The sequence below is a fragment of the Balaenoptera physalus genome, assembly GCF_965194825.1.
Source record: "Balaenoptera physalus genome assembly, chromosome: X".
NCBI classification, from domain to species: Eukaryota; Metazoa; Chordata; class Mammalia; order Artiodactyla; family Balaenopteridae; genus Balaenoptera; species Balaenoptera physalus.
In genome coordinates, this window is record NC_138903.1 from 133,717,506 (window position 1) to 133,739,921 (window position 22,416).

The 22,416-nt window shown below is 62.4% G+C and overlaps 2 protein-coding genes across 5 annotated transcripts; one reads left to right on the forward strand and one right to left on the reverse strand.

Annotated features, from left to right (window-relative positions):
* Positions 1 to 420: 420 nt before the first annotated feature.
* On the forward strand, positions 421 to 15,318 carry PLXNA3 (plexin A3). Of its 4 annotated transcripts, none has more exons than XM_082447844.1 (32): positions 426 to 2,512; positions 2,920 to 3,459; positions 3,840 to 4,022; positions 4,958 to 5,086; positions 5,158 to 5,258; positions 5,522 to 5,645; positions 5,731 to 5,887; positions 5,964 to 6,063; positions 6,238 to 6,352; positions 6,492 to 6,692; positions 6,896 to 6,992; positions 7,113 to 7,303; positions 7,383 to 7,528; positions 7,620 to 7,740; positions 7,856 to 7,992; positions 8,075 to 8,245; positions 8,450 to 8,543; positions 8,629 to 8,868; positions 8,947 to 9,090; positions 9,168 to 9,402; positions 9,489 to 9,631; positions 9,763 to 9,977; positions 10,066 to 10,132; positions 10,226 to 10,372; positions 10,458 to 10,617; positions 10,779 to 10,882; positions 11,079 to 11,175; positions 11,467 to 11,657; positions 11,961 to 12,130; positions 12,660 to 12,872; positions 13,082 to 13,232; positions 14,248 to 15,318. In XM_082447844.1, the coding sequence occupies exons 1-32, from the start codon at positions 1,649 to 1,651 to the stop codon at positions 14,341 to 14,343; spliced, it is 5,844 nt and encodes a 1,947-aa protein (XP_082303970.1). In that variant the 5' UTR covers positions 426 to 1,648; the 3' UTR covers positions 14,344 to 15,318. The 4 variants fall into 4 exon arrangements, with proteins under 4 accessions (XP_082303971.1, XP_082303968.1, XP_082303970.1 ...); XM_082447843.1 differs by having other exon boundaries at positions 427 to 2,512; positions 9,721 to 9,977; XM_082447842.1 differs by having other exon boundaries at positions 425 to 2,512; positions 6,896 to 7,303; positions 9,721 to 9,977.
* A 4,534-nt stretch (positions 15,319 to 19,852) lies between these two features.
* LAGE3 (L antigen family member 3) lies at positions 19,853 to 21,242 on the reverse strand. The gene is made up of 3 exons (XM_082447905.1): positions 20,916 to 21,242; positions 20,431 to 20,559; positions 19,853 to 20,180 (listed from the first exon to the last, which is right to left on the reverse strand). The coding sequence occupies exons 1-3, from the start codon at positions 21,188 to 21,190 to the stop codon at positions 20,066 to 20,068; spliced, it is 519 nt and encodes a 172-aa protein (XP_082304031.1). The 5' UTR covers positions 21,191 to 21,242; the 3' UTR covers positions 19,853 to 20,065.
* Between the last annotated feature and the right edge of the window lie 1,174 nt (positions 21,243 to 22,416).

Here is a 22,416-nt window from a genome sequence, read left to right on the forward strand (position 1 = left end):
GGCGGCCACCCGGAGCCAGCGGCGGCGGAGGGACAGGTAGGTGGCCTCCATCCCCCGCCGCCCGTGCGGGGCCAGCCTGCTCGGCGGCCCTGGGCTCCGGCAGCGCGGGGGTTCGTCTCGGCCTTTAAGGGGTCGGGCCCTGCCTCTGCCTCTCGGGCGCCGGCCTGACTGGTCCTTCGTGCCCGGCGCCGGTAGGGACCGTCCGTCCGCGGCTAGCCCCCCGGCCCGATGGGGACCCTTTGTGGCGGAGGAGCGGCCCCTGCAAGGACTGTTGCGGCGCCTCCATCCACTAGGATCCCCGTGGATCTGCCGGGGGTGGGGGGTGTCCCTGGTGGGGGCGGGGCGAGCCGGGCAGGCAGCACCGCGCGGGGCGTTGGGGAGCGGGCGCTAGAGCCGGGTCTCTGCGAGGGTCTGTCCCCACCCTCGGGCTCTGCTGGCAGGGCCGTAGCAGAGAGGCTGGGTGTGCCTGTGATGCCCGAGGCTCCCGGTTACAGGCTGAGGTTTGGGATGGGCACTTGGGCTGCAAATTCTGCCTTTCCAGGTCTCCCTCCCGACCTGTCCCATCCCCATTCTTAGGCCTGTATTCCTGTGCGGTGTGGAGGAGGTGAGGGTGGCATGAGGCCTCCCTTCTCCGTCTTCCTTTCTTCTCTGGCTCTTGCATTAAGGATCCAGGATGCGGACCTGACAAAAGAGCCCCAGAGATGATCAGCCTGAGCTGAAACTTTGCAGTTCCAAGCCGGGTCTTCTCCTTGTTCTAGCAAATGCATTTTTTCCCTTTTCCTTGGTTGCTGCCTTGGTTTGGTTCCCCGCACCCTCCCCAAGCTGGGTAACTTGTGTCTCCCTTGGGGCTTGGGCACTGAGAGGGTATCGCTGAGCCCTGCCCCCTTGGCTGCCACGACACTTCTCTGCTGTCTTTGCTGCCTGGAGCTGGCCGAGGGCTGGGTGTGGCCTGGGGGTGAAGACCCAGCCAAGCCCAGTACTGCTCCTGTGGTCCCCCACCCCATCTCCCCAAAGTCTCAGCCGTATTTCAGAATGTTGCTCCCCTTCCATAGGGCTCCTTGGGCCCCCCTGCGTCTCCCCTTCCCCAGCTAACGTGTGGATTTGGAGGGAGAGCCGCGCAGGGCTGCCTGGGCATCCGTCTGGCTGTGCCTGAGCAGAGCCTGACTTATGTCTGTCTCTGTGCTTTGCTCTGGGGGCAGGCGACTCGGCTTTGTGTTGCAGCCGGTAGGCTAGATGGCAGGCTCCTCCTGGACGGCCAGCAGACGGAGGCCCCTGGGGCGAGGAGGCAGCCGGGGCCAGGAAGGTGGAAGTGGCAGCCCTGGTTCCCATCTGGTCTCAGGCTTTGACGCCTCAGACCTCTGTCCTGGGGTGGTGTCCTGACACCCCCCCACCAATTTGCGATTGTTCTCTCCCTACCTTTTCTCCTTTCCCCAGCTAGGGTGGGAGGCACGTCTGTGGCCTTGGCTTGCCCACGGTTGGGTTGCTCTTGTGTGCGGCTGGCCACCCTCAGCTCTGGGATCTGGTGTTTGGCTTCTCCTTTCTGGAGGGCCTCCCACCCTGCCTTTCCTAGCATCTGGCTCTGCTGCCCCCTTGGGTGTGGCCCAGCTGAGGCGAGGCCTCCTGGCTCCTTTCCAGCAGTGGGTGGGGGATGATTGATGGCCCCCAAGCCTGCCTGCACTCGCTGCTCACTCGTGCGCCCTGGCGGAGGCCCCTCCTCTCTCCCAGCCGTGGTCGCCATCTGGGGCTCTGGCATGGCGGTGGGCGACTGGCCTCCACCCTCTGTGGCGTGGCTCTTGGCCTGCTGGGGGCCCTAGGCCAGGCAGGGCCGGAGGCGGCTGGGCGCCCTGGGCGGGGGGCCTCTGACCGGCACTCCCTGTCTCTCCTCAGGCCCCCCACCCCGGGGCAGCCGCCGGCCATGCCCACCGTCGGCCTCCTCCTGCTGTTCCTCCTTGCCGTGGGGCAGGCCCTGGGAGGCAGCACGCCCTTCCCTGCCTTCTCAGTGACGGACACCTCGCTCACCCACCTGGCCGTGCACCGGGTGACCGGGGAGGTGTTTGTGGGCGCGGTGAATCGCGTCTTCAAGCTGGCCCCCAACCTGACCGAGCTGCGGGTCCACGTCACGGGGCCCGTCGAGGACAATGCTCGCTGCTACCCACCCCCCAGCATGCGTGTCTGTGCCCACCGCCTGGTGCCTGTGGACAACGTGAACAAACTGCTGCTCATAGACTACGCAGCCCGCCGCCTGCTGGCCTGCGGCAGCATCTGGCAGGGCATCTGCCAGTTCCTGCGCCTGGACGACCTCTTCAAGCTGGGCGAGCCGCACCACCGCAAGGAGCACTACCTGTCAGGAGCCCAGGAGCCTGACTCCATGGCGGGTGTCATCGTGGAGCAGGGCCAGGGGCCCAGCAAGCTGTTCGTGGGCACCGCCGTGGATGGCAAGTCTGAGTACTTCCCCACCCTGAGCTCCCGAAAGCTCATCGGCGACGAGGACGGCGCCGACATGTTCAGTCTGGTGGGTGAGCCCGCCCACCTGCTCGGCCGGCCCCCGACCCCTGCCCTCCCCTCCCCTCCCCTCCCTTCTCGCCCCTCTGAAGAGCCAGCTCCCGTGCCCTCCTGCCTTCACTCTGTCCTGGCTCTGCGTCGGGAAGAGCCCTGGTCCCAGAGGGGGCAGGCTGCTGAGGACGGGAGGGCGGGCCGGGTCCTGGGACGGGGCTGCTCAGCCTGCCCTCTGGAGCCTTTCTGGCCTGGGGTCCTGTGACCGCGCGGGTCGGGGGCAGGGAGGTTGTGGGGGAAGCCCCCCGGGGGCCATGTGGTGGGCACAGGGCCAGGCTGGGTGGCGGGGGCCCAGGGGCCATGGTTGGGGAGGTCGAGGGTGGACCTAGGCCTCGTCCCAGGCTCTGTCCTCCACCCGCTCCCCAGGTGTACCAGGACGAGTTCGTCTCCTCTCAGATCAAGATCCCCTCAGACACGCTGTCCTTGTACCCAGCCTTCGACATCTACTACGTCTACGGCTTTGTGAGCGCCTCCTTCGTGTACTTCCTGACACTGCAGCTGGATACCCAGCAGACACTGCTGGACACGGCAGGCGAGAAATTCTTCACGTCCAAGATCGTGCGCATGTGCTCGGGGGACTCGGAGTTCTACTCGTACGTGGAGTTCCCCATCGGCTGCTCTTGGCGCGGCGTGGAGTACCGCCTGGTGCAGAGCGCCCACCTGGCCAAGCCCGGCCTGCTGCTGGCCCAGGCCCTGGGTGTGCCGGCCGACGAGGACGTCCTCTTCACCATCTTCTCTCAGGGCCAGAAGAACCGGGCCAGCCCGCCGCGGCAGACCGTCCTCTGCCTCTTCACCCTCAGCAGCATCAATGCCCACATCCGGCGCCGCATCCAGTCCTGCTACCGTGGGGAGGGCACGCTGGCCCTGCCTTGGCTGCTGAACAAGGAGCTGCCCTGCATCAACACCGTGAGCCCTCACCCGCCCCCGCCCCTGCCCGCAGGCTGGGCCCTCTGCCCCTTCCTGGGTCTGCGGGGCTCGGTCTTGGGAACGACAGCTTCGCCCGGGGTCCCCCGCCCCCTGTCATCCCCTCCTTGCCTCTGCTGCTTCTCTTTCCTCCCCGGCCTGCCTTCCCCCCGCCTCTCTTGGTGGGTGTGCTCTCTGTGTGGACCACCCCCTTCTTCCCGACCCTCCCTACCCCGGCCTGCTCCTGCCTGCTCTCCGTCCTCCGCCTCCCTCCTCAGCCCCCGATTTCCCGTGGGGTCCCCCCTAGGACGTGGGGTCTCATTGCCTCTGTCCGGCTGGTGCCCCCCAGCTCTGACTCGTGCGTCCTTCTCCTGTTTCACCAGCCCATGCAGATAAATGGAAACTTCTGCGGGCTGGTGTTGAACCAGCCGCTGGGCGGGCTGCACGTGATCGAGGGGCTGCCCCTGCTAGCCGACAGTACCGATGGCATGGCCAGTGTGGCCGCCTACACGTACCAGCAGCACTCTGTGGTCTTCATCGGCACCCGCGGCGGCAGTCTGAAGAAGGTGAGCCCCGGAACGCTCGGCATGTGGGTCCAGAGCGTGCGGATGAGCCCTGCAGCACCTTGGACGGGACCTGGCCGCTGGGGGACGGGGGCCTTCCCAGGCTGGGCCCCAGGAGCCCAGCTGTGCTCCACGCACATGCTTGAGTGCCACCGCCCGCCGTGGCCTGAATCGCTGGCTTCCTGTGGCTCTGGGGGCAGAGCGGGCCTATCTCCGGGCCTCCCTGCCGGGAGAGCCGGAGCCGCCGTTGCTGGGTCCTCAGTTGAATGAACGAGGAGACAGATGTGGACCTAATCCTCTTTGCCCTCTTGTCCCCTCGTGGGCATGGGGGCTGCAGTGCCGGCAGGGCCGCAGCTGTTCCTGCTCCAGGGTGTTCTGAAGGGACAGGAGTCAGGACAACTGCCACATTCTCCTGCTCACCCGGGGGATGCGGGGCTGTCCCTGGGGGAGGTCGGGGGTGGCCGGGGGAAGGTTTGTGAAGGGAGCCACTGAGCTCTTGGGGCCTGGTCTGCTTCCCTCCTGGTCCCCGTTTTGCATTTGTCACAGCTTTATTGGGGTGTAACTGCCGTGTCACACTGCCCCCCCCCCGTTTAAAGCATACATCTCAGTGATTTCAGTAAGTTTGCGGGGTTACTCAAGCATAACCGCTATCTCATTCTGGGATGTTGCCATCATCCTAAAAATCCCTTCCCTTTTAGCTCTCACGCTTTCCCTGTCCCCCAACTCTAGGCAACGCTCATCTCTGTCTCTATGTCTTGGGAGGCTTTTTGGACTGGCTGTGTCACCCCCAAGGGCCTCCAGGGGGCAGCCTTGGCGTCCTCCTTCCCTGGTCTGTGGGACAAGGGGGCGGCGGGCAGGCTGGGTCCCTGGCTCGAGAATAGGATGCCCGGGTGCGTGGGGTGCTGCTGTGGCGTCAGGTGGCTGGTCTCGTGGCCCAGGTACGGGTCGACGGCTCTCAGGAGGCCCACCTGTATGAGACGGTGCCTGTGGTGGACGGCAGCCCCATACTCCGTGACCTGCTCTTCAGCCCCGACCACCGGCACGTCTACCTCCTGAGCGAGAAGCAGGTGGGCCCGCGGCAGGCCGGGGGGCGGGGGTGGGACGGGGGTGGGGCGGGTGCTGACACGGCTGCCCCCAGGTGAGCCAGCTCCCGGTGGAGACCTGCGAGCAGTACCCAAGCTGTGCAGCCTGCCTGGGCTCGGGGGACCCGCACTGCGGGTGGTGCGTGCTGCAGCACAGGTGAGGAGCCGCCCAAGTGCCCACTCCCCCCAGCTGCGCCCCTGTGGTCTCCCCCTCCCTGCCCTTTCTCCAGCTAACGAGTGGAACCTCTATCCCAAGTGACATCCCTCGCTCGGACCCCAGGGGATGAGGCCAAGGCATGCGGTTGCCTGGTGCCGTGGGCTGGGCTGGCCGTCCCCTTCTTCCCCCCAGGCCCCCGCTGCACTCCCGCTCTGGGCCTTGCTGGGGCAGCTGTGGGATGGGCCTGGCCTGACCCCGCGCAGATGCTGCCGCCACGGGGCCTGTCCAGGCGCCTCGGCCCTGCATGGCTTCGCCAAGGAGCTGAGTAAGTGCGTCCAGGTGCGGGTCCGGCCCAACAATGTGTCGGTGACATCGCCTGGGGTGCAGGTGAGTGGTGCGGGGGGTGCGGGTGTAGAGGCCCGTGCACACGTGTCAGGGGTGCGCGCAGCTCTGAGCCCTCTGCTTCCCCCAGCTGACCGTGGCCATAAGCAACGTGCCGGACCTCAGTGCGGGCGTGAGCTGCGCCTTCGAGGAGGTGACCGAGAGTGAGGCCGTCCTGCTGCCCTCTGGAGAGTTACGCTGTCCATCGCCTTCCCTGCAGGAGCTCCGGGCTCTCACCCGGGGGCACGGTCAGTGGATGGGCTGCTGGGGGCAGGGGTGCTCTCTGTCCGCGGCTCACGTGTCGCTCCCCTGGGCTCGCTGCAGGGGCCACGCGCACCGTGCAGCTGCAGCTGCTCTCCAAGGAGAGCGGCGTGAGGTTTGCCGGGGCCGACTTTGTCTTCTACAACTGCAGCGTCCTCCACTCGTGAGTACTGGCCCTCCCGACCCCCGTCCCCGTGTCTCTGTTGCTCGCGGTGTCGTGTGGGCCTCAGGCGGGCCCCGGTGCCTTTTGCCTTTGGTTCCCCGTGTGTCCCACAGGAGGGATGGTGACGGGCCAGGCCCGGTCTTCTCCGTGATTTCTGAAGCCTCTCCCCTCCAGGTGCATGTCCTGCGTTGGCAGCCCTTACCCCTGCCACTGGTGTAAGTACCGCCACGTGTGTACCAGCCACCCCCATGAGTGCTCCTTCCAGGAGGGCAGGGTCCACAGCACCGAGGTGAGGCGGGCGCCACACGCGAGGGGGCCGGGCTCTGCGCGGGCCGGTCCCTGGCTTTTCTGCCTTCGGTCTTGGGGTTTTCTTGGAGCCCCCTTAACCGGGGGGCGGCCCAGCTGGCTGATGGGCGTTCTCCCCTCAGGGCTGCCCTGAGATCCTGCCCAGTGGGGACCTCCTGATCCCAGTAGGCGTCATGCAGCCTCTCACTCTGCGGGCCAAGAACCTGCCGCAGCCCCAGTCGGGCCAGAAGAACTACGAGTGCGTGGTCCGGGTGCAGGGGCGGCAGCAGCGGGTGCCTGCCGTGCGCTTCAACAGCAGCAGTGTGCAATGCCAGAACGCCTCGGTGAGGCCCACCTGCCCCGCCTCCCTCGGGGGTCCAGGCTGTGCAGGGCTGGGCGTGGTGCAGATCTGTGCCCAGCAGACTGTTCTAGAAGCCTCAGCTGACCGTGGCGAGGGACCTTCTGAGTCTTCTGCTGGGGATTTCTGAGCTGGGGGAGGGGCGGTCTGCGCACCTTCGCTGGAGTCACGCGGGTCCCTCTCCCCCAGTATTCCTATGAAGGTGATGAGTATGGTGACACCGAGCTGGACTTCTCCGTGGTCTGGGATGGAGATTTCCCCATCGATAAGCCCGCTACCTTCCGAGGTGAGCGGCGGGATGGGGCTGAGGAGCTCGCCTCCTGGGGCGGAGAAGGCACGTGCTGGGGCCGGGCCCACAGCGGGACCCTTCGTAGCTGCTCCCCAGCGGTGCCCTCTGTGCCCACAGCCCTCCTGTACAAGTGCTGGGCGCAGCGGCCCAGCTGTGGCCTCTGCCTCAAGGCTGACCCTCGCTTCAACTGTGGCTGGTGCATCTCGGAGCATAGGTGCCAGCTGCGGGCCCACTGCCCGGCCCCCAAGACCAACTGGATGCACCCGAACCAGAAGGGCGCTCGCTGCAGCCACCCCCGCATTGCCCAGGTCGGCCTCCCCACCACCCGCTGCCCTCTGGGTACCCACTGCCTCGGCTCACCCTCCCGCCTCCCCTCCTGCTCCGCAGATCCACCCGCTCATGGGGCCCAAGGAGGGAGGCACCCGGATCACCATCGTGGGCGAGAACCTGGGCCTCACCTCCCGAGACGTGGGCGTGCGGGTGGCCGGCGTGCGCTGCAACTCCATCCCCGCCGAGTACGTCAGTGCCGAGAGGTGAGTGCGGCTGTGCGGGCGCTGGGCCTCCCCCCGGCCTGTGGCCGGGCGCCCAGGCCTGACCTCCGACCCGACCCGACCCGACCCCTAGGATCGTGTGTGAGATGGAGGAGTCTCTGGTGCCCAGCCCGCCACCGGGGCCCGCGGAGCTCTGCGTCAGCGACTGCTCGGCTGACTTCCGCACGCAGTCTGAGCAGCTCTACAGCTTCGTGGTACGTGGGCTGCCCGCCCCCTTCCCTCTCCCGCTCCTTCCTGGCGGGGGCTGTGGCCCGGCCCTGCTGGGCGCCTGCTGTCTTCCCGCTCCCCTCAGGGCTGCTTCTCCCGTAGACGCCCACGTTCGACCGCGTGAGTCCCAGTCGGGGCCCAGCCTCTGGGGGCACGCGAATCACCATTTCCGGTCATTCTCTGGACGCCGGCAGCAGAGTCACAGTGACCATGAGAGACAGCGAGTGCCAGTTCGTGAGGTGAGTGTCGCAGATGGGGGCCGCGGGGCCGGCAGGTGGCAGCCCTGGGCGGCCCGCTCCAAGTCCCCGCTTGCTGACATAGGAGGGATCCTGAAGTGATCGTGTGCATCTCGCCTGTCTCCACCCTGGGCCCGAGCCAGGCCCCCATCACCCTGGCCATCGACCGCGCCAACATCTCCAGTCCCGGCGTCCTCTACACCTACACCCAGGACCCCACCGTCACTCGCCTCGAGCCCACCTGGAGCATCATCAAGTAAGGCCCTCGGGAGAATGGGGCCTGGCTGGCAGAGGGGAGGCTGGGGGCCAGGTCCTTGAGTGCCCGGCCTGGGCCTCGCCTGGTGACCGGGTGACCCAGGGTCGGGGGGGCCCTGGGCTCCCATGGCAGCCTCGATAACGCTCCAGGGCTGGGCTCAGGGTGGTGAGGAGGAAGCCTGAGGCCCCTCACCCCCATCCCTAGTGGAAGCACCGCCATCACTGTGAGTGGGACCCACCTGCTGACGGTCCAGGAGCCCCGGGTCCGGGCCAAGTACCGAGGCATCGAGACCACCAACGTGAGTGCCAGCTGCCGCCATCCCACCCCTGACCCCCTGCCCGCTGCGGCCTCACGTGCTGGGCTGCCCACCTTTGTCCCCACAGACGTGCCAGGTGATCAACGACACTGCCATGCTGTGTAAGGCCCCCGGCATCTTCCTGGGGCGGCCCCAGCCGCAGGCCCAGGGTGAGCACCCTGACGAGTTCGGCTTCCTGCTGGACCACGTGCAGACGGCCCGTTCCCTCAACCGGTCCTCCTTCACCTACTACCCCGACCCCAGCTTCGAGCCACTCGGGCCCTCTGGGGTCCTGGATGTCAAACCTGGCTCCCACGTAGTGCTGAAGGTGCCGGTGTGGTGGGTGCCTAGGGCGGGAGGGGCGGGGCGGTGGGGAGCCCTGGCCAGCAGCGCTCTCCATCTGCAGGGCAAGAATCTGATCCCTGCGGCGGCTGGCAGCTCCCGCCTCAACTACACGGTGCTGATCGGGGGCCAGCCGTGCACGCTCACCGTCTCAGACACGCAACTCCTGTGTGACTCCCCCAGCCAGACGGGCCGGCAGCCGGTCATGGTGGGTAGGGGGCAGGGAGGCCGCCAGAGCAGCCTGGGGCGGGGGTGGGGGTCAGCTTACGGCGCCTGTCCCTGCAGGTGCTGGTGGGTGGCCTGGAGTTCTGGCTGGGCACCCTGCACATCACGGCCGATCGGGCGCTGACCCTGCCGGCTGTGGTGGGGCTGGCGGCGGGGGGCGGGCTGCTGCTGCTGGCCATCACCGCCGTGCTGGTCGCCTACAAACGCAAGACTCAGGATGCCGACCGCACGCTCAAGCGCCTCCAGCTCCAGATGGACAACTTGGAGTCCCGGGTGGCCCTGGAATGCAAGGAAGGTGCCTGCATGGGGGTGGGGGGTGGGGCAGGCGGCAGGGGCTCCCTCCTCCCTCGCCGCTCACTCTCCCTCACCGGCCCTCCCCAGCCTTCGCTGAGCTGCAGACAGACATCAACGAGCTGACAAACCACATGGATGGCGTGCAGATCCCCTTCCTGGACTACCGGACCTACGCCGTGCGTGTGCTCTTCCCGGGCATCGAGGCCCACCCAGTGCTCAAGGAGCTGGATGTGAGTGCCCCCTGTTGCCTGCCCATGCCCTGTCACCCCCAGGGCCACCTGCACCCTCTGAGATGCCCTGTCCCCCACCCCGCCCCCAGACACCCCCCAATGTCGAGAAGGCCCTGCGTCTCTTTGGGCAGCTGCTGCACAGCCGTGCCTTCGTGCTCACCTTTATCCACACTCTGGAGGCTCAGAGCAGCTTCTCCATGCGCGACCGTGGCACTGTGGCCTCGCTCACTATGGTGGCTCTGCAGAGCCGCCTCGATTATGCCACGGGGCTACTCAAGCAACTGCTGGCGGACCTCATCGAGAAGAACCTCGAGAGCAAGAACCACCCAAAGCTGCTCCTGCGCAGGTACTTGGGGCCCCCTCCGCCAGCCCTGCCCCTCCCCTGGGAGGCCCAGCCCTGCCCGGCCAGGGCCCCAGCACCCCTTTCACCCTAGGACCGAGTCGGTGGCTGAGAAGATGCTCACCAACTGGTTCACCTTCCTGCTGCATAAGTTTCTGAAGGTGCGTGTGCTCGAGGGGCAGGCGGGGGCGAGGGGGTGTGCCGGGGCAGCCGGCCGCAGGCGGCGGCAAGCTGTGTCCCGGCCCTGGCTGCAGGAGTGCGCCGGGGAGCCGCTTTTCCTGCTCTACTGCGCCATCAAGCAGCAGATGGAGAAGGGCCCCATCGACGCCATCACGGGCGAGGCCCGCTACTCCCTGAGCGAGGACAAGCTCATCCGGCAGCAGATCGACTACAAGACGCTGGTGAGCGGGGGACAAGGTGGGCAGGGTATCGGGCCTGAGGGGACGCCTCACCCAGGACCCACCCTGTGGTCCCCCTCGCCCTCAGACCCTGCACTGTGTGTGCCCGGAGAGTGAGGGCAGCGCTCAGGTCCCGGTGAAGGTTCTCAATTGTGACAGTATCACCCAGGCCAAAGACAAGCTGCTAGATGCTGTGTACAAGGGCATCCCCTACTCTCAGCGCCCCAGAGCTGAGGACATGGACCTAGGTGAGGCCCCTGCCCTCTCCTCCTGGCCCCCCCCACCTCCTGTGGCCGCGTTACCTTGGCTGGCGTTTACTCTCCCCACCTGAGCTCTGTCCTCTGAGGGCAGTGGGCCCAGGGTCCCAGGGGACGCGGAGCAGGACCTCAGAGCTGCCTGTGGCCCACAGAATGGCGCCAGGGCCGCATGGCCCGCATCATTCTCCAGGACGAGGATGTCACCACCAAAATCGAGTGTGACTGGAAGAGGGTCAACTCACTGGCCCACTACCAGGTGAGGAGCCGGAGGTCCACTCACGCCCAGGGCCCCTGGGAGCCATGGCCCTGCCCCTCCCCTCTCTGGCCCCCGCATCACAGGCCCCCCTCGGGGAGCCGTGGGAGCTGCCCCACACGTGCCCTGCCGGGTGGCTCAGGCCCCTTGGCTTCTCGGCCTCCTGCATTGCCCCCCTCTCTGTCTCTGGGATCTGCAGGTGACAGACGGTTCCTTGGTGGCACTGGTGCCCAAACAAGTGTCAGCCTACAACATGGCCAACTCCTTCACCTTCACCCGCTCTCTCAGCCGTTACGGTAGGCGTCCTCAGTGTGGGGTCTCTGCTGGCCCCGTGCCCTGCGGGGCTGTGTCGGCCGTCGCGGGGAACCCCCAGCCCCACCCCGTCTGAGCAGCCAGCTTGGCTCTGGCGGCCCCCCTGGACCCTGCTCTCAGGAGGTCTCTAGTTCCTTAGAGCCTAGAATGCGGTGGGCCCGTGAGAGCAGACGGGCCCCCTCGGCCTGCAGGGCTCCCGAGATGGAGGGGAGCAAGAGCCACGGCGATGGCTGGTGTGGCCCCACTGGCCTAAGGGGCACCACCCTCTGCCCCAGAGAGCTTGCTCCGCACGGCCAGCAGCCCTGACAGCCTCCGCTCTCGGGCACCCATGATCACGCCCGACCAGGAGACGGGCACCAAGCTGTGGCACCTGGTGAAGAACCACGACCACGCCGACCACCGAGAGGGAGACCGAGGCAGCAAGATGGTCTCGGAGATCTACCTGACGCGGCTGCTGGCCACCAAGGTGTGGGCCTGCCCCGCGCCACCCTGGCCTTAGTGCACGTGCCTTCTAGCCCGGCCTTGGCCCTGGGGTTGGCCCGGGCTGCCTGGGGAAGGGGCCACTGGGTTGTTCCAATCCCAAGGGACTTGCTCAACGCCTTTGCTACGGGAACTGCCACCCTGAGGTTGAGGCCAAGCTTGCCTGAAGGGTGCTGGCCGAGCAGGGAAGCCTTGCTCGTTGTCAAGCCTCTCTGTCCCCATCTGTCCTGCCGTGGGGACGTCCCGCCCTGGCTCCCCGTCAGCTGGTGTCCTTGCTGCGCCCCTGCAGGGCACACTGCAGAAGTTCATGGATGACCTCTTCGAGACCGTGTTCAGCACGGCGCACCGGGGCTCGGCCCTGCCTCTGGCCATCAAGTACATGTTCGACTTCCTGGACGAGCAGGCCGACCAGCGGCAGATCAGCGATCCCGACGTGCGCCACACCTGGAAGAGCAACTGGTACTGCCGTGCACCGGCCCTCGGGCGGGGGCGTGAGGAGGCTTGGCTGGGGCTCGGGGACCACGGTCAGGACGCCAGCGGGGGCTTGGCTGGTCACCCTGGCAGGAGAGGACAGCGGCCTGGCACTGGCGGTGCCGCCAAGCACAGAGAGCAAGTGCGTGTGATTCCGCAGGCGGGCTCTGCCGGGGCTTCAGGCGGCTGGGATGTGGGTAGTGTGGCCAGCACCCAGAGGTGCCCTTGGCCGTCAGGGCCTTGCTGCTAAGCTGGTGGTACCGCTGACACAGGGCAGAGATAACCGGAAGCCCGGTCCAGGGCTTAGCCGTGCGAGGGGGGCGCGTTGAAACTCACTGAGGACAGAAGACCGTTCACTCTGACTTCTCACCGTTTGAAGTCAGGCAGAAAATTAAAGAAAAGGCTGCTACCTCTCAGTGCGTCAGTCTTGCTGCCTGTGGGCCTGCGGAGGTGAGCGCGGACGGGAGGGTGTGCGCGGGGAGATCGGGGAGCTGCGGGCCTTTGTCCCTCTGTCCAGCCTGCCCCTGCGCTTCTGGGTGAACGTGATCAAGAACCCGCAGTTCGTCTTCGACATCCACAAGAGCAGCATCACGGACGCCTGCCTGTCGGTGGTGGCCCAGACCTTCATGGACTCCTGCTCCACGTCCGAGCACCGCCTGGGCAAGGACTCACCCTCCAACAAGCTGCTCTACGCCAAGGACATCCCCAACTACAAGAGCTGGGTGGAGAGGTGGGCCCCAGTGTGTGGGGGGAGGCGGGGCCGGGACCCCAGGGGACGCGGCTGCTGGGCGAGGGGGCAGGAGCTGCGCCGCCACGGGCTGGCTCCTCTTTGGGAAGGGCTGGCTTCAGGAAGAAGGCCCGGAGGCTGGCCTGGCAGCCAGGGCAGGGGCTTTGGCTTTTGTGGCGCCTGCTGGCACGACCTCCTCGGGGTCCCAACAGGTACTACCGGGACATAGGCAAGATGGCGTCCATCAGCGACCAGGACATGGACGCGTACCTGGTGGAGCAGTCCCGTCTCCACGCCAGTGACTTCAACGTCCTGAGCGCGCTCAGTGAGCTCTACTTCTACGTTGCCAAGTACCGCCAGGAGGTGCGTGCCGCCCCCTCCGGCCCCTGCTCGTTGGCTCTGAGGGTACTGCTGGTGGCAGAGGCAGGGGCGTGGTGGGGGTCAGCGAGCCCAGCTCTTGGATTCCTCACAGTTCCTCCCCCAGCCAGGCCCTTAAGGTGGCACAGGTGACACTCTGTAGATGCTGGGATTTGAGGGACCCACTAGAGAAGCCACTGGCTGGAGCGCAAAGCTCTGGTCCGGCAGAAGTTAGGGGCCGGGAGCACACGGAGGGCTGGGTTGCCGATGGGCTGGGGCCAAAGGTGGGCGGGGTCAGCCCACCTGCCTGGTTTGTGGCTGGAGAGTCGGGGAAGACAGATGCGCCCGCTGCAGGGTTGGATTCCTGGCTGGAGATAAGAATGGGTGGGCCTGGACAGGGCCCCGAGCCTGGATGAGCTCCCCAAGGGGGGCCACGGGCAGCTGGAGAGGGAGACGTGGCCCAAGCACTGAGCCCTGGGACACTCAAGAGGTGGCAGAGAAGAGGGGCGACCGGCTGCAGAGTCTGAGGAGGCTCGGGTGGGGCCCCCAAGTGCCAGACGGGTCCTGGAACACGCGTGAGGACCCCCCCACCCCCGCCCTGGGCGTCAGGGAGGAGGGAGCGATGGGCTCTGTCAGGTGCTGCCCATGGTTAAGGGAGGTGAGGCCCGAGATCGCAGAGACCTGGGTGAGAGAGGTCTGGGGTGGAGGTGGGGGTTAGGAGGGGATGGGAAATGGGGGCCTCCAGTCCAGACCACCCTTTGGGAGGCGCTGTGTGCCGGCCGTGGAAAGGAGGGGAAGAGGGCTGTGCAGTCGGAGGAGGGGTTGGGGTCAAGGAGGAGCTGGAGGCCCTTTCGGAGGCCAGAGGCTGGGCCCCTCCCATGTGCCCAGGGCCCCGGCGGGGAGGGGTACACTGAGGCCCGAGGGAGGGGCGAGCCCACGCCGGGGAAGGGGGGGCAGCGGGGGGGGCTTGGCCAGGAGGAGCCCGCCCCTCAAGAGCCCAGCTCGGGGCCTCTTCCTGCAGGTTCTCACCGCTCTGGACCGAGATGCCTCTTGCCGGAAGCAGAAGCTGCGCCAGAAGCTGGAACAGATCATCGGCCTTGCGTCCAGCAACAGCTAAGGGAGGCGGACCCCGTGAGGAGGGGGCTTCTCAGTTCTGAGCCGTCCTCCCGTGCAGAGGGGCATCTCCCGCCTGGGTCCCGGGGCTGAGCCCTGGATCGGGTGGCATGAGGTCACCGGGCCAAGATGCCCTGGGCACAGCCGGGCCCCCATCATTAGTGCCTTGCTTTGGGCCCTGCGTGGGGAGGGGGTGACCGGACCAAGCCCCCCGACCCGGCAGCAGCAATACCCCCGCCCTCCCACCCTCGTGCCGGGGGTTGTGGTTGCCCCTGCCCTCCTTGCTATTTATACCCCAACCACCTATTTATTTAATTTATCTCCACCTCACCGTCGTCTCCATCTGTAAATACGCGCCCCCTACTCCCCTGCCCCCCGGAGGTTGCCAGCCTCACTCACCTTCTCTCCTTGAGTCCTCCCGGCTCCCTTGTCACAGGGTCAGCCTTGGCCTAGCCTCTGGCCCCGCCCCCTTGCCCTGGCTGGCCCCACCCATGCCGAGGACGGGGCCTCGGCACCAGCAGCCCTTGGGGCGGGTGAGGCACCGAAGTTGCCCTCGGACGGTGGCTCGGCCAAGGGGTCCCCCTGCGGCCACTGCAGCAGCCCCTCCAGACTTCTTGGGCCGGGACTGTACCCCCTCCCGGGGCCCCGATCTCTCTCAGCGCCTGGAGAGCTTGAACCAGGCTCCTGCCAGGGCGTGAGCTGGGCCTGGGGGCACCGAACTCCCCTTCTCCGGGCCCTGCTGCCAAACCCCCTCGGTGTGGTCTGCGTGTCCAGACCCCTCATCCTCCGCTGCCCTGTCCTGCGCCCGCCCCGAGGGGCAGAGGCGGCAGTGCCTTACTCCTTCGTCCTTCTGCCTCCTCGGAGGAATCTGGCCCCGGCCCGCGCTCCTGGAAACCCACTTGGCCCCTTTTTCTCTTTTTTGCATGAGGTTTTCTTTGTCCTCGTAATTTTTTTTCCTAATTAAATGTTGAGAAATGGACGCAGTGTGTGGCTTTGTCCTCAGGGCAGGCGGCTGCTCCCCGAGCGAACGTGGAAGCAGGTGGGGAGGCTGTCAGACTCTGCATGAGCTGCTCGCCCTTGACGGGGGGGAAGGGTGACACGTTGCAGGGTTTCTGAGGACTTGAGGAGCTCCAGGGCCACGTCCAATCCATCAGTGAGTCCTGGTGGCTCCACCTTCAAGACACATGCAGAATCCGCCCCCTTCTCCCCACCTCCACTGCCCCCAACTGGTCCAAGCCGCCCTTGTCGCTTGCCTGGATGCCAGGGTCCCCATTTCTGCCCTGGCTGCCCTCAGCCTTTTCTCACCATGGGAGGCACTGGGACCCTGGTAACATACACAGTGGACCTTGTCCCCACTCTGTTCAAAACCATGCAGGGCTTCATGGCCGCAAACGCCTTCATATCTGACAACTCTTTACTGTCCCAAGTGCACTGCAATCATTGTGCTCCTACCTACCTCCTGCCTCTCACCCTCTTACGCCGCACGCCTGTTCAAGTAATCCAGGTGGGGAGAAAGCGGGATGCGATTTTAAATAGAGCGGCCGGGAATGATTTTCAGGTGAGCCAGGGGGATCCCCAGAGGAAGAGCGTTCCAGACTGAAGAGAACCAGTGCAAAGGCCTTGAGGCAGGAGCCAGCCTGGCATGTTTTTTTTTAATAAACTTATTTATTTATTTATATTTTTGGCTGTGTTGGGTTTTCGTTGCTGCGCGTGGGCTTTCTCTAGTTGCAGCGAGCAGGGGCTACTCTTCCTTGCGGTGTGTGGGCTTCTCATTGCGGTGGCTTCTCTTGTTGCGGAGCATGGGCTCTAGGTGCGCGGGCTTCGGTAGTTGTGGCACGCGGGCTTCAGTAGTTGTGGCTCGTGGGCTCTAGAGCTCAGGCTCAGTAGCTGTGGCACACGGGCTTAGTTGCTCCGCAGCACGTGCGATCTTCCCGGACCAGGGCTCTAACCCATGTCGCCGGCATTGGCAGGCGGATTCTTTACCATTGAGCCACCAGGGAAGCCCCTGGCCTGGCATTTTTGAACGGCTAAGGAAGCCAGTGCGGCTGAATCAGGATGAGCAAGCGAAAGGGTGGGAGTGGAGAAGATCGGAGAGGAAACGGGCTGGATCACATCTGGCTTTTTTTTTTTTGGCTGCACTGGGTCCTCATTGCTGCGCGTGGGCTTTCTCTAGTTGCGGCAAGAAGGGGCTACTCTTCGTTGCAGTGCACGGGCTTTTCATTGCAGTGGCTTCTCTTGCAGAGCTCGGGCTCTAGGCGCGCAGACTTCAGTAGTTCTGGCGCGCGGGCTCAGTAGTTGCGGCACATGGGCTTAGCTGCTCCGCGGCATGTGGGATGTTCCCGGACCAGGGCTCAAACCCGTGTCCCCTGCATTGGCAGGTGGATTCTCAACCACTGCGCCACCAAGGAAGTCCCTCACGTCTGGCTTTTCAGGCCACTGTAAGTTCTTTGGCTTTGTCCCTAAGAGTCCCTTTTGGAGATTATTTTTAACAGAAGAGTGACGCAATCCGACTTATGTTTTAAAGCAACCTGGCAGCTTCACCAGTTCATCTGTCAGGCCAAGGTAGTAGGCTGATTCTGGGCTTTGCTGGGTGAGGGAGGGAGAATCAGATTGACGTCGGGCCCTAGAGCCTGGGGTACTGTAGCTCGGGAGCTGCTGGCAGAGAGGAGACTGGGGAACTGCAGAGGGTCCCCCTGGAGTATCAGGGGGTGCTGATCACGCCCCGGGCCTGGGAAAGGGCTGCCAGGAAGGATTAAAGGTAACTATGCTCAGGGCTCAAGCAGGACCTGGATGAGCACCTGTCCCCACTGGCCAGAATGGAAACCTCGGAATTCAAGAGGCCTGAGGGAGGGCACTCAGACGGGTCTTGCCTCAGTAGCGGGAAAATAATTAATTCTACACTAGAAGCTGCTCTAGCGCCATGTAGCAAATCTTAGAAGCAAGATTCTAAAGAATCAAACTGTCTCCAAGTAACCACAGCACCTGAGAACAAAGTTCGAGTATGTTTAGGGATACAAAAATACCCAGGACCCAAGGGAAAACATACAAGGTCTGCTATCCAAGCAAAAACACTTGGCATGAAAATAGTAAGTAAAGACCAGCCCATTAGAAGGAGATAGATAGAGCAATCAATAAAAGGCAACCAGATTGGAAAGGAAGAAGTAAAACTTCCAAGATCGCAGGATATTTTAGAGGGAGCTAACTCCCCCTGCCCAGATCCTGAGCCAGGTGTGCCAGCAGTTTTCTTCACTGATCTGAAACAAAGCCAGTGAACTACAAAATTCCTAGCCTAGTGTTTCTGGGTTGCTTGCTCTTCTCACACACAGTTTTTTATTTTTGCGGGACACTAACCTAATGGTGACATAGATGTGGGGAAACCAGAATTGTGGTGGGAGGGCACAGTTTCTGGAGTGAGTAGAATAGAACCATTTGGGGAGGAGGCACAGGGACAGTGGCGTGAAAGTGCTCAATTCTCATCTCCCCATCGATAATTAAAGTCTTAAAAATGGTTTTTAAAAAGGGAAGAAAGAAAAAGACCCTTGCTGTAGCCACCAGAGCTGCTACGTGCCGGCGGGGAAGATGCTCCTTCATCACCGTCATCGCCATGCCCACCGCCACCATCCCCAGCACCAGCGTCCCCCTCTCTCCAGCCCACGCGGGCAGAGCTCTCTGGGTTCTGTCCCGGCAGACTCCGCTCACGCACATGCAGGAACAGGGACCGGATCTCCCCGCCACTGGCTGGCAAGAATCCCCTAAATGCAGCCAAAAGATATGAAACACAGGCTGTGAAGAAACTGGGCCTCAGGCGAGGGAGGACCCTCAGTGACCTCTGGGAGCTGAGACCCCGAAGAGGTGAGCCGTGCAGCTGCCCCAGCTTGCTGTCTACACGGACTGTCCGGACCGAGTCCAGCCGCCTCCCCGGGTCTCGGGGGTGGATCGCAGAGCGCAGGCAGCCAGAGCTGGCGGGTGGAGGACCGGAGAGGACACAGCGGCACAGTGGGAGAACCATGCCCAAGGGCGGAGGGTCCATTGGAGTGCGCTGAGGACCCCTGAGCGGCACCAGCGTGGAAGGAAACTCTGCGAGGCGGGGGACAGGGCCACCCGAAAGGATGGAAGGTGACTCTGCCCAGGGCTCGAGCAGGACAGGGGCTGGGGGCCGTCCCCACCGGCCACAATGCAAACCTCATAACTGGGGAGGCATCCGGAAGGGGGCTCAGAAGGCTCGCGCCTCAGTAGTGTGGGAAAAAAAATGAATCCTATGGGACTTCCCCGGCGGTCCAGTGGTTAGGACTCCGCACTTCCAATGCAGGAGGTGCGGGTTCGATCCCTGGTCGGGGAACTGAGATTCCACATGCCATGGGGTGTGGCCAAAAACTAAAAAAAAAAAAAAAAAAGTGAACCCTACACTGAAAGCTGCTCTGGTCTCACACAGCAAATCTTCAAAGCAAGACTCAAAAGGATCTGTCCCCAGTAATCTAACAGCATCCCAGAACAAAGCTCAAAAAATATGTCTAGGAATACAAAGATACCCAGCACCCAGGGGAAAAGGCTCAATATCTGACACTGAAGAAAAAACTACCAGGGATACAAAGCAGCCAAATCTAATCCTTAACCAGGAGAAAAATTCATCACTGAAAGGCACGCAGATTGGAAAGGAAGAAGCAAAACTGCCTTTATTCTGAGAAAACGTGATCAATGATGAAAATCCAGTGGCATCTACCAAAGAGCTACTAGAATAAGTGAGTTTAGAAAGGCTGCAGGATACAACACCTTTTACAGGAAGCTAACTCCTTCTAACTAAAGGCTTAAATGACTGTCCTAGCACTTTTTCTTCACTGATCTGAGACAAGGCCAGTAAGCCACAAAGCTCCTATTCGAGTGTTTCTCGGTTGTTTGCTCTTGTCATACAAACCCAGTTTTTAAAAAAATTTTACCGAGGAGACCCAGTAGTGACAAGGACGTGCGAAACCAGCATTCTGGTGGGAGGGTACATTTTCTGCATAATTTGGAGAGCAATTTCACACACTGCAGCGTGAGAGCTTTACATATTTAACCAATTCTACCTCTTGTAGTCTATCTTAAGAAAACAATCATTCAGGCAAAGCTCTACATACAAGCATTCCACTGAATCATTACCTATAATATGGCAAAAATTGAAAATAATTTAACATTCAATAATGTATCTTTTATGTATCCATTCAATAATGCTTTTGAAGAATTTTTAGAAAAAGGTTCATGTTAGATGAAAAATATCAGGAAAAATGCTACACTCGCAAAATATTATTACTGTTACACATTTACTACATAAATACCACTATAAAACTAAGAAAATATTCCAAAATGTTGACAGTAGTTAATACTGAACGACAGACAGGACCTATCCTCTTCCATTTCTTAAACTGTCTTCAGTTACGTTGTACTACTTGAATATCTGAATCACAGAACCTCCCCTCCAATCTAAGGACAAAGGCAAGAATATTTAAAGGTGCTGTAGTTGAAAATAAAGTCAGACATAGCATCGTAGCTCAGTTTTATTTTCAGTAGTTAAGAAACATTTAAGCACCAAACAAAGCAAGTGAACCCTCAGCACCCAAGGGCCAGTAGAGGCAAAAGGTGAGGCCCCCATAATAAAGTGGCAACTACTACAGGAATCACTGCCCTAGGAGGGATGCACTGTCTAGGAAGGGACACAAGTTTAGACCTTAATCCCTTTCTCTAGCCCTGGCTTAGCGTGCAACAGGGGGCCCAAAGCGCTGCATGGTCCGTATCACCAGAGAAAGCTGGTCAAGAAAGTTGACGATGGAAATTTGGAGGAGGTGGGAATCTTCAGCTCTCCAGTGGCTAAAAGTGACGGAAAAAGAAAATCAAGGTGATGGTAGCAACCCCTCCAGTCCCTGGCTCTGCCCCTCTATGACACCGAAGCCGCTGCCATCTCCACTGGAGTGCCCGCTGGGGCGGAGATGGGTCCAGTGCACCGCGTCACCTCCCTAGATCCAACCCTGGAGTGTCTCCGAGTCTCCAATAGAGCGCCCTTGGGGGAGACTGGCCCGGCCCCTGCTGCCACTCCCAAGCAGCCCTTTCTAGAACTTACACCGCCAGGACGCTGCCGCTTACTGTGAGCTCCTTCCCAACAGCCCCATGGTGCAGTTCGGCATCTGGGGCCAGGGACCCACGGGCGATCTCCGCCTCCAAGGTGGACGGGAAAGGCACACTTAGGGCGCTGATGGAGATTCGGTTAAGGCACCATCCACACGGATTTGGTGCTTTGGGCCCTGTCTCAGGGCACCCTGGCCAGTCTCACCCCTTTCAAGACTGCTTCCAGCACCCTCCCAGACCACTCCTGGCCCTAATCCACCCCAGCCACCCCGCTGCCCCGTGCTCTCATTTCTTCGCCCCCAGGCGCCCCGGGTTTCCTTCTGCCCTTATTTCTCCCCCTCAAGGCCACCCGCCAGCAGCCCCTGACTCCCCCTTCTCCCCTTCGCTCCCAGGCTGCCCCTGACTCGTCCGTCCCTCTGTCCCACCTCCCACCGCAGGCATCCTGCAGCCCATTCCCCACTCCGCCCTCGGGTAGGATACAATACGTGCGGCCGGCTTCCCGGCCTTCTGGCCGTGGACGCGGGGTGTCCGCCCGGCCCCGGAGAGTGCTGTGCCGGCGCGACACACAGAGCTCCGTCGTTTGCAGCGGCGGCAGCACCCGCGCTGCGAGGGCCGCCCCGACCCCCCCTGCCCCCCTGGCTGCCCAGGCCTTCAGCGCCGCCCGCCATCCTGCCTGCGCCTGCGTCCGCCTCTGCCGCCTGCATGGCCGCAGCGCTCCGCCTCCGACTCCGTCTTCGGGCCGCCGGTCTCCCCATCCGCTCTCTCCGCGGTCGGCTGAGAGACGACAGCTCCTTCCCGAAGCTCCGCCCCTCGCGCTGACTCCGCCCCGTGCGCCTGCGCAAACAGGCCCCGCTGAGGCCGAAGGGGTGCGCGGTGGGTTCCCGCGGAGCCGGCCCGCGGCGGGCGGGGGGGGGAGGTTCTCCAAGACGCCCTTGGCCGCAGAGAAACTGAGGCTCCCTCCCAAAGCCCTGGCCCTTCGCAAACTGTGACGCGATTTTAACTTCCTTTTTCTGTTTTCCTGCAAGTTTTTGACAGTGACCTTATACGACATTTTTAATCAAAAATAAGTTTTTAAACTGCCGTGAAATTTCCGATGGTGATAGTCCTGTTAGTTTTCTGTTTTCCTACTTTGTAATCATAAGGAAGGGCAAAAAGCTGAACTGGGTCACCGAAGCCTGTTGGATCTCCCCGAAAATAAATCCTAAATCACCCCACTTCTCTCCACACAGTAGAATCAGTTCTTAATTTTTGATATAAATCACATCATATCATGTCCTTGCTTAAAATCCTAAAACAGTTTCCCTTTGCCTTTGGAATCAAAACCAAACTCCTTCCTGTGTGACCTGGCTCCCGGCTCCTCCGCTCTCTGCCCCCACCTGCCTGCTTCCTCACTCTGTGCAGCCTCTAGGGTCTTTTCTCTGCTCCTGACCAAGGGTGGCCTGCCCCCGTCCCCCTTTGCACTTACTCTTCCTCTTTGGAAGCCTCTGTCCCCAGACTCCGTGGCTGGCTCCTTCGTGTCGTTAAGATCTTGGCTCCAGTGTCACCTCTGAGAGGCCTTCGGGATCACCAATCTAACATACTACCCCCAGGCGCCCTTCATCACATTTGCCCATTTCAGTTTGCTGCGTTTCTAATAATCTGAAATTGTAACTTTGTTTCGTTCACTTCCGTTGATGTACTGTCTCTGGTACACTTTCACTGCAGTTTATGCAGTAGGTGGTTTGTTGCTTGTCGGATGAAACAGAGTATTAAGCAAGTACAAAACTCAGTGTCTTGGGCCTAGCAATGCCACATGTAGGAAGTTACTTCACAAATATGAAACAACATATTTATAAAATTACTCATTGTAACATAACTGGTAATAGAAAACTATTGGACACAACACACATATCCATCAGCAGGGAACTGGTGAAATCAATTGTGGTTCATTCATACAATAGTCCTAAGCAGCAGTAAAAAGAATGAAAATCTCTAATGAAAA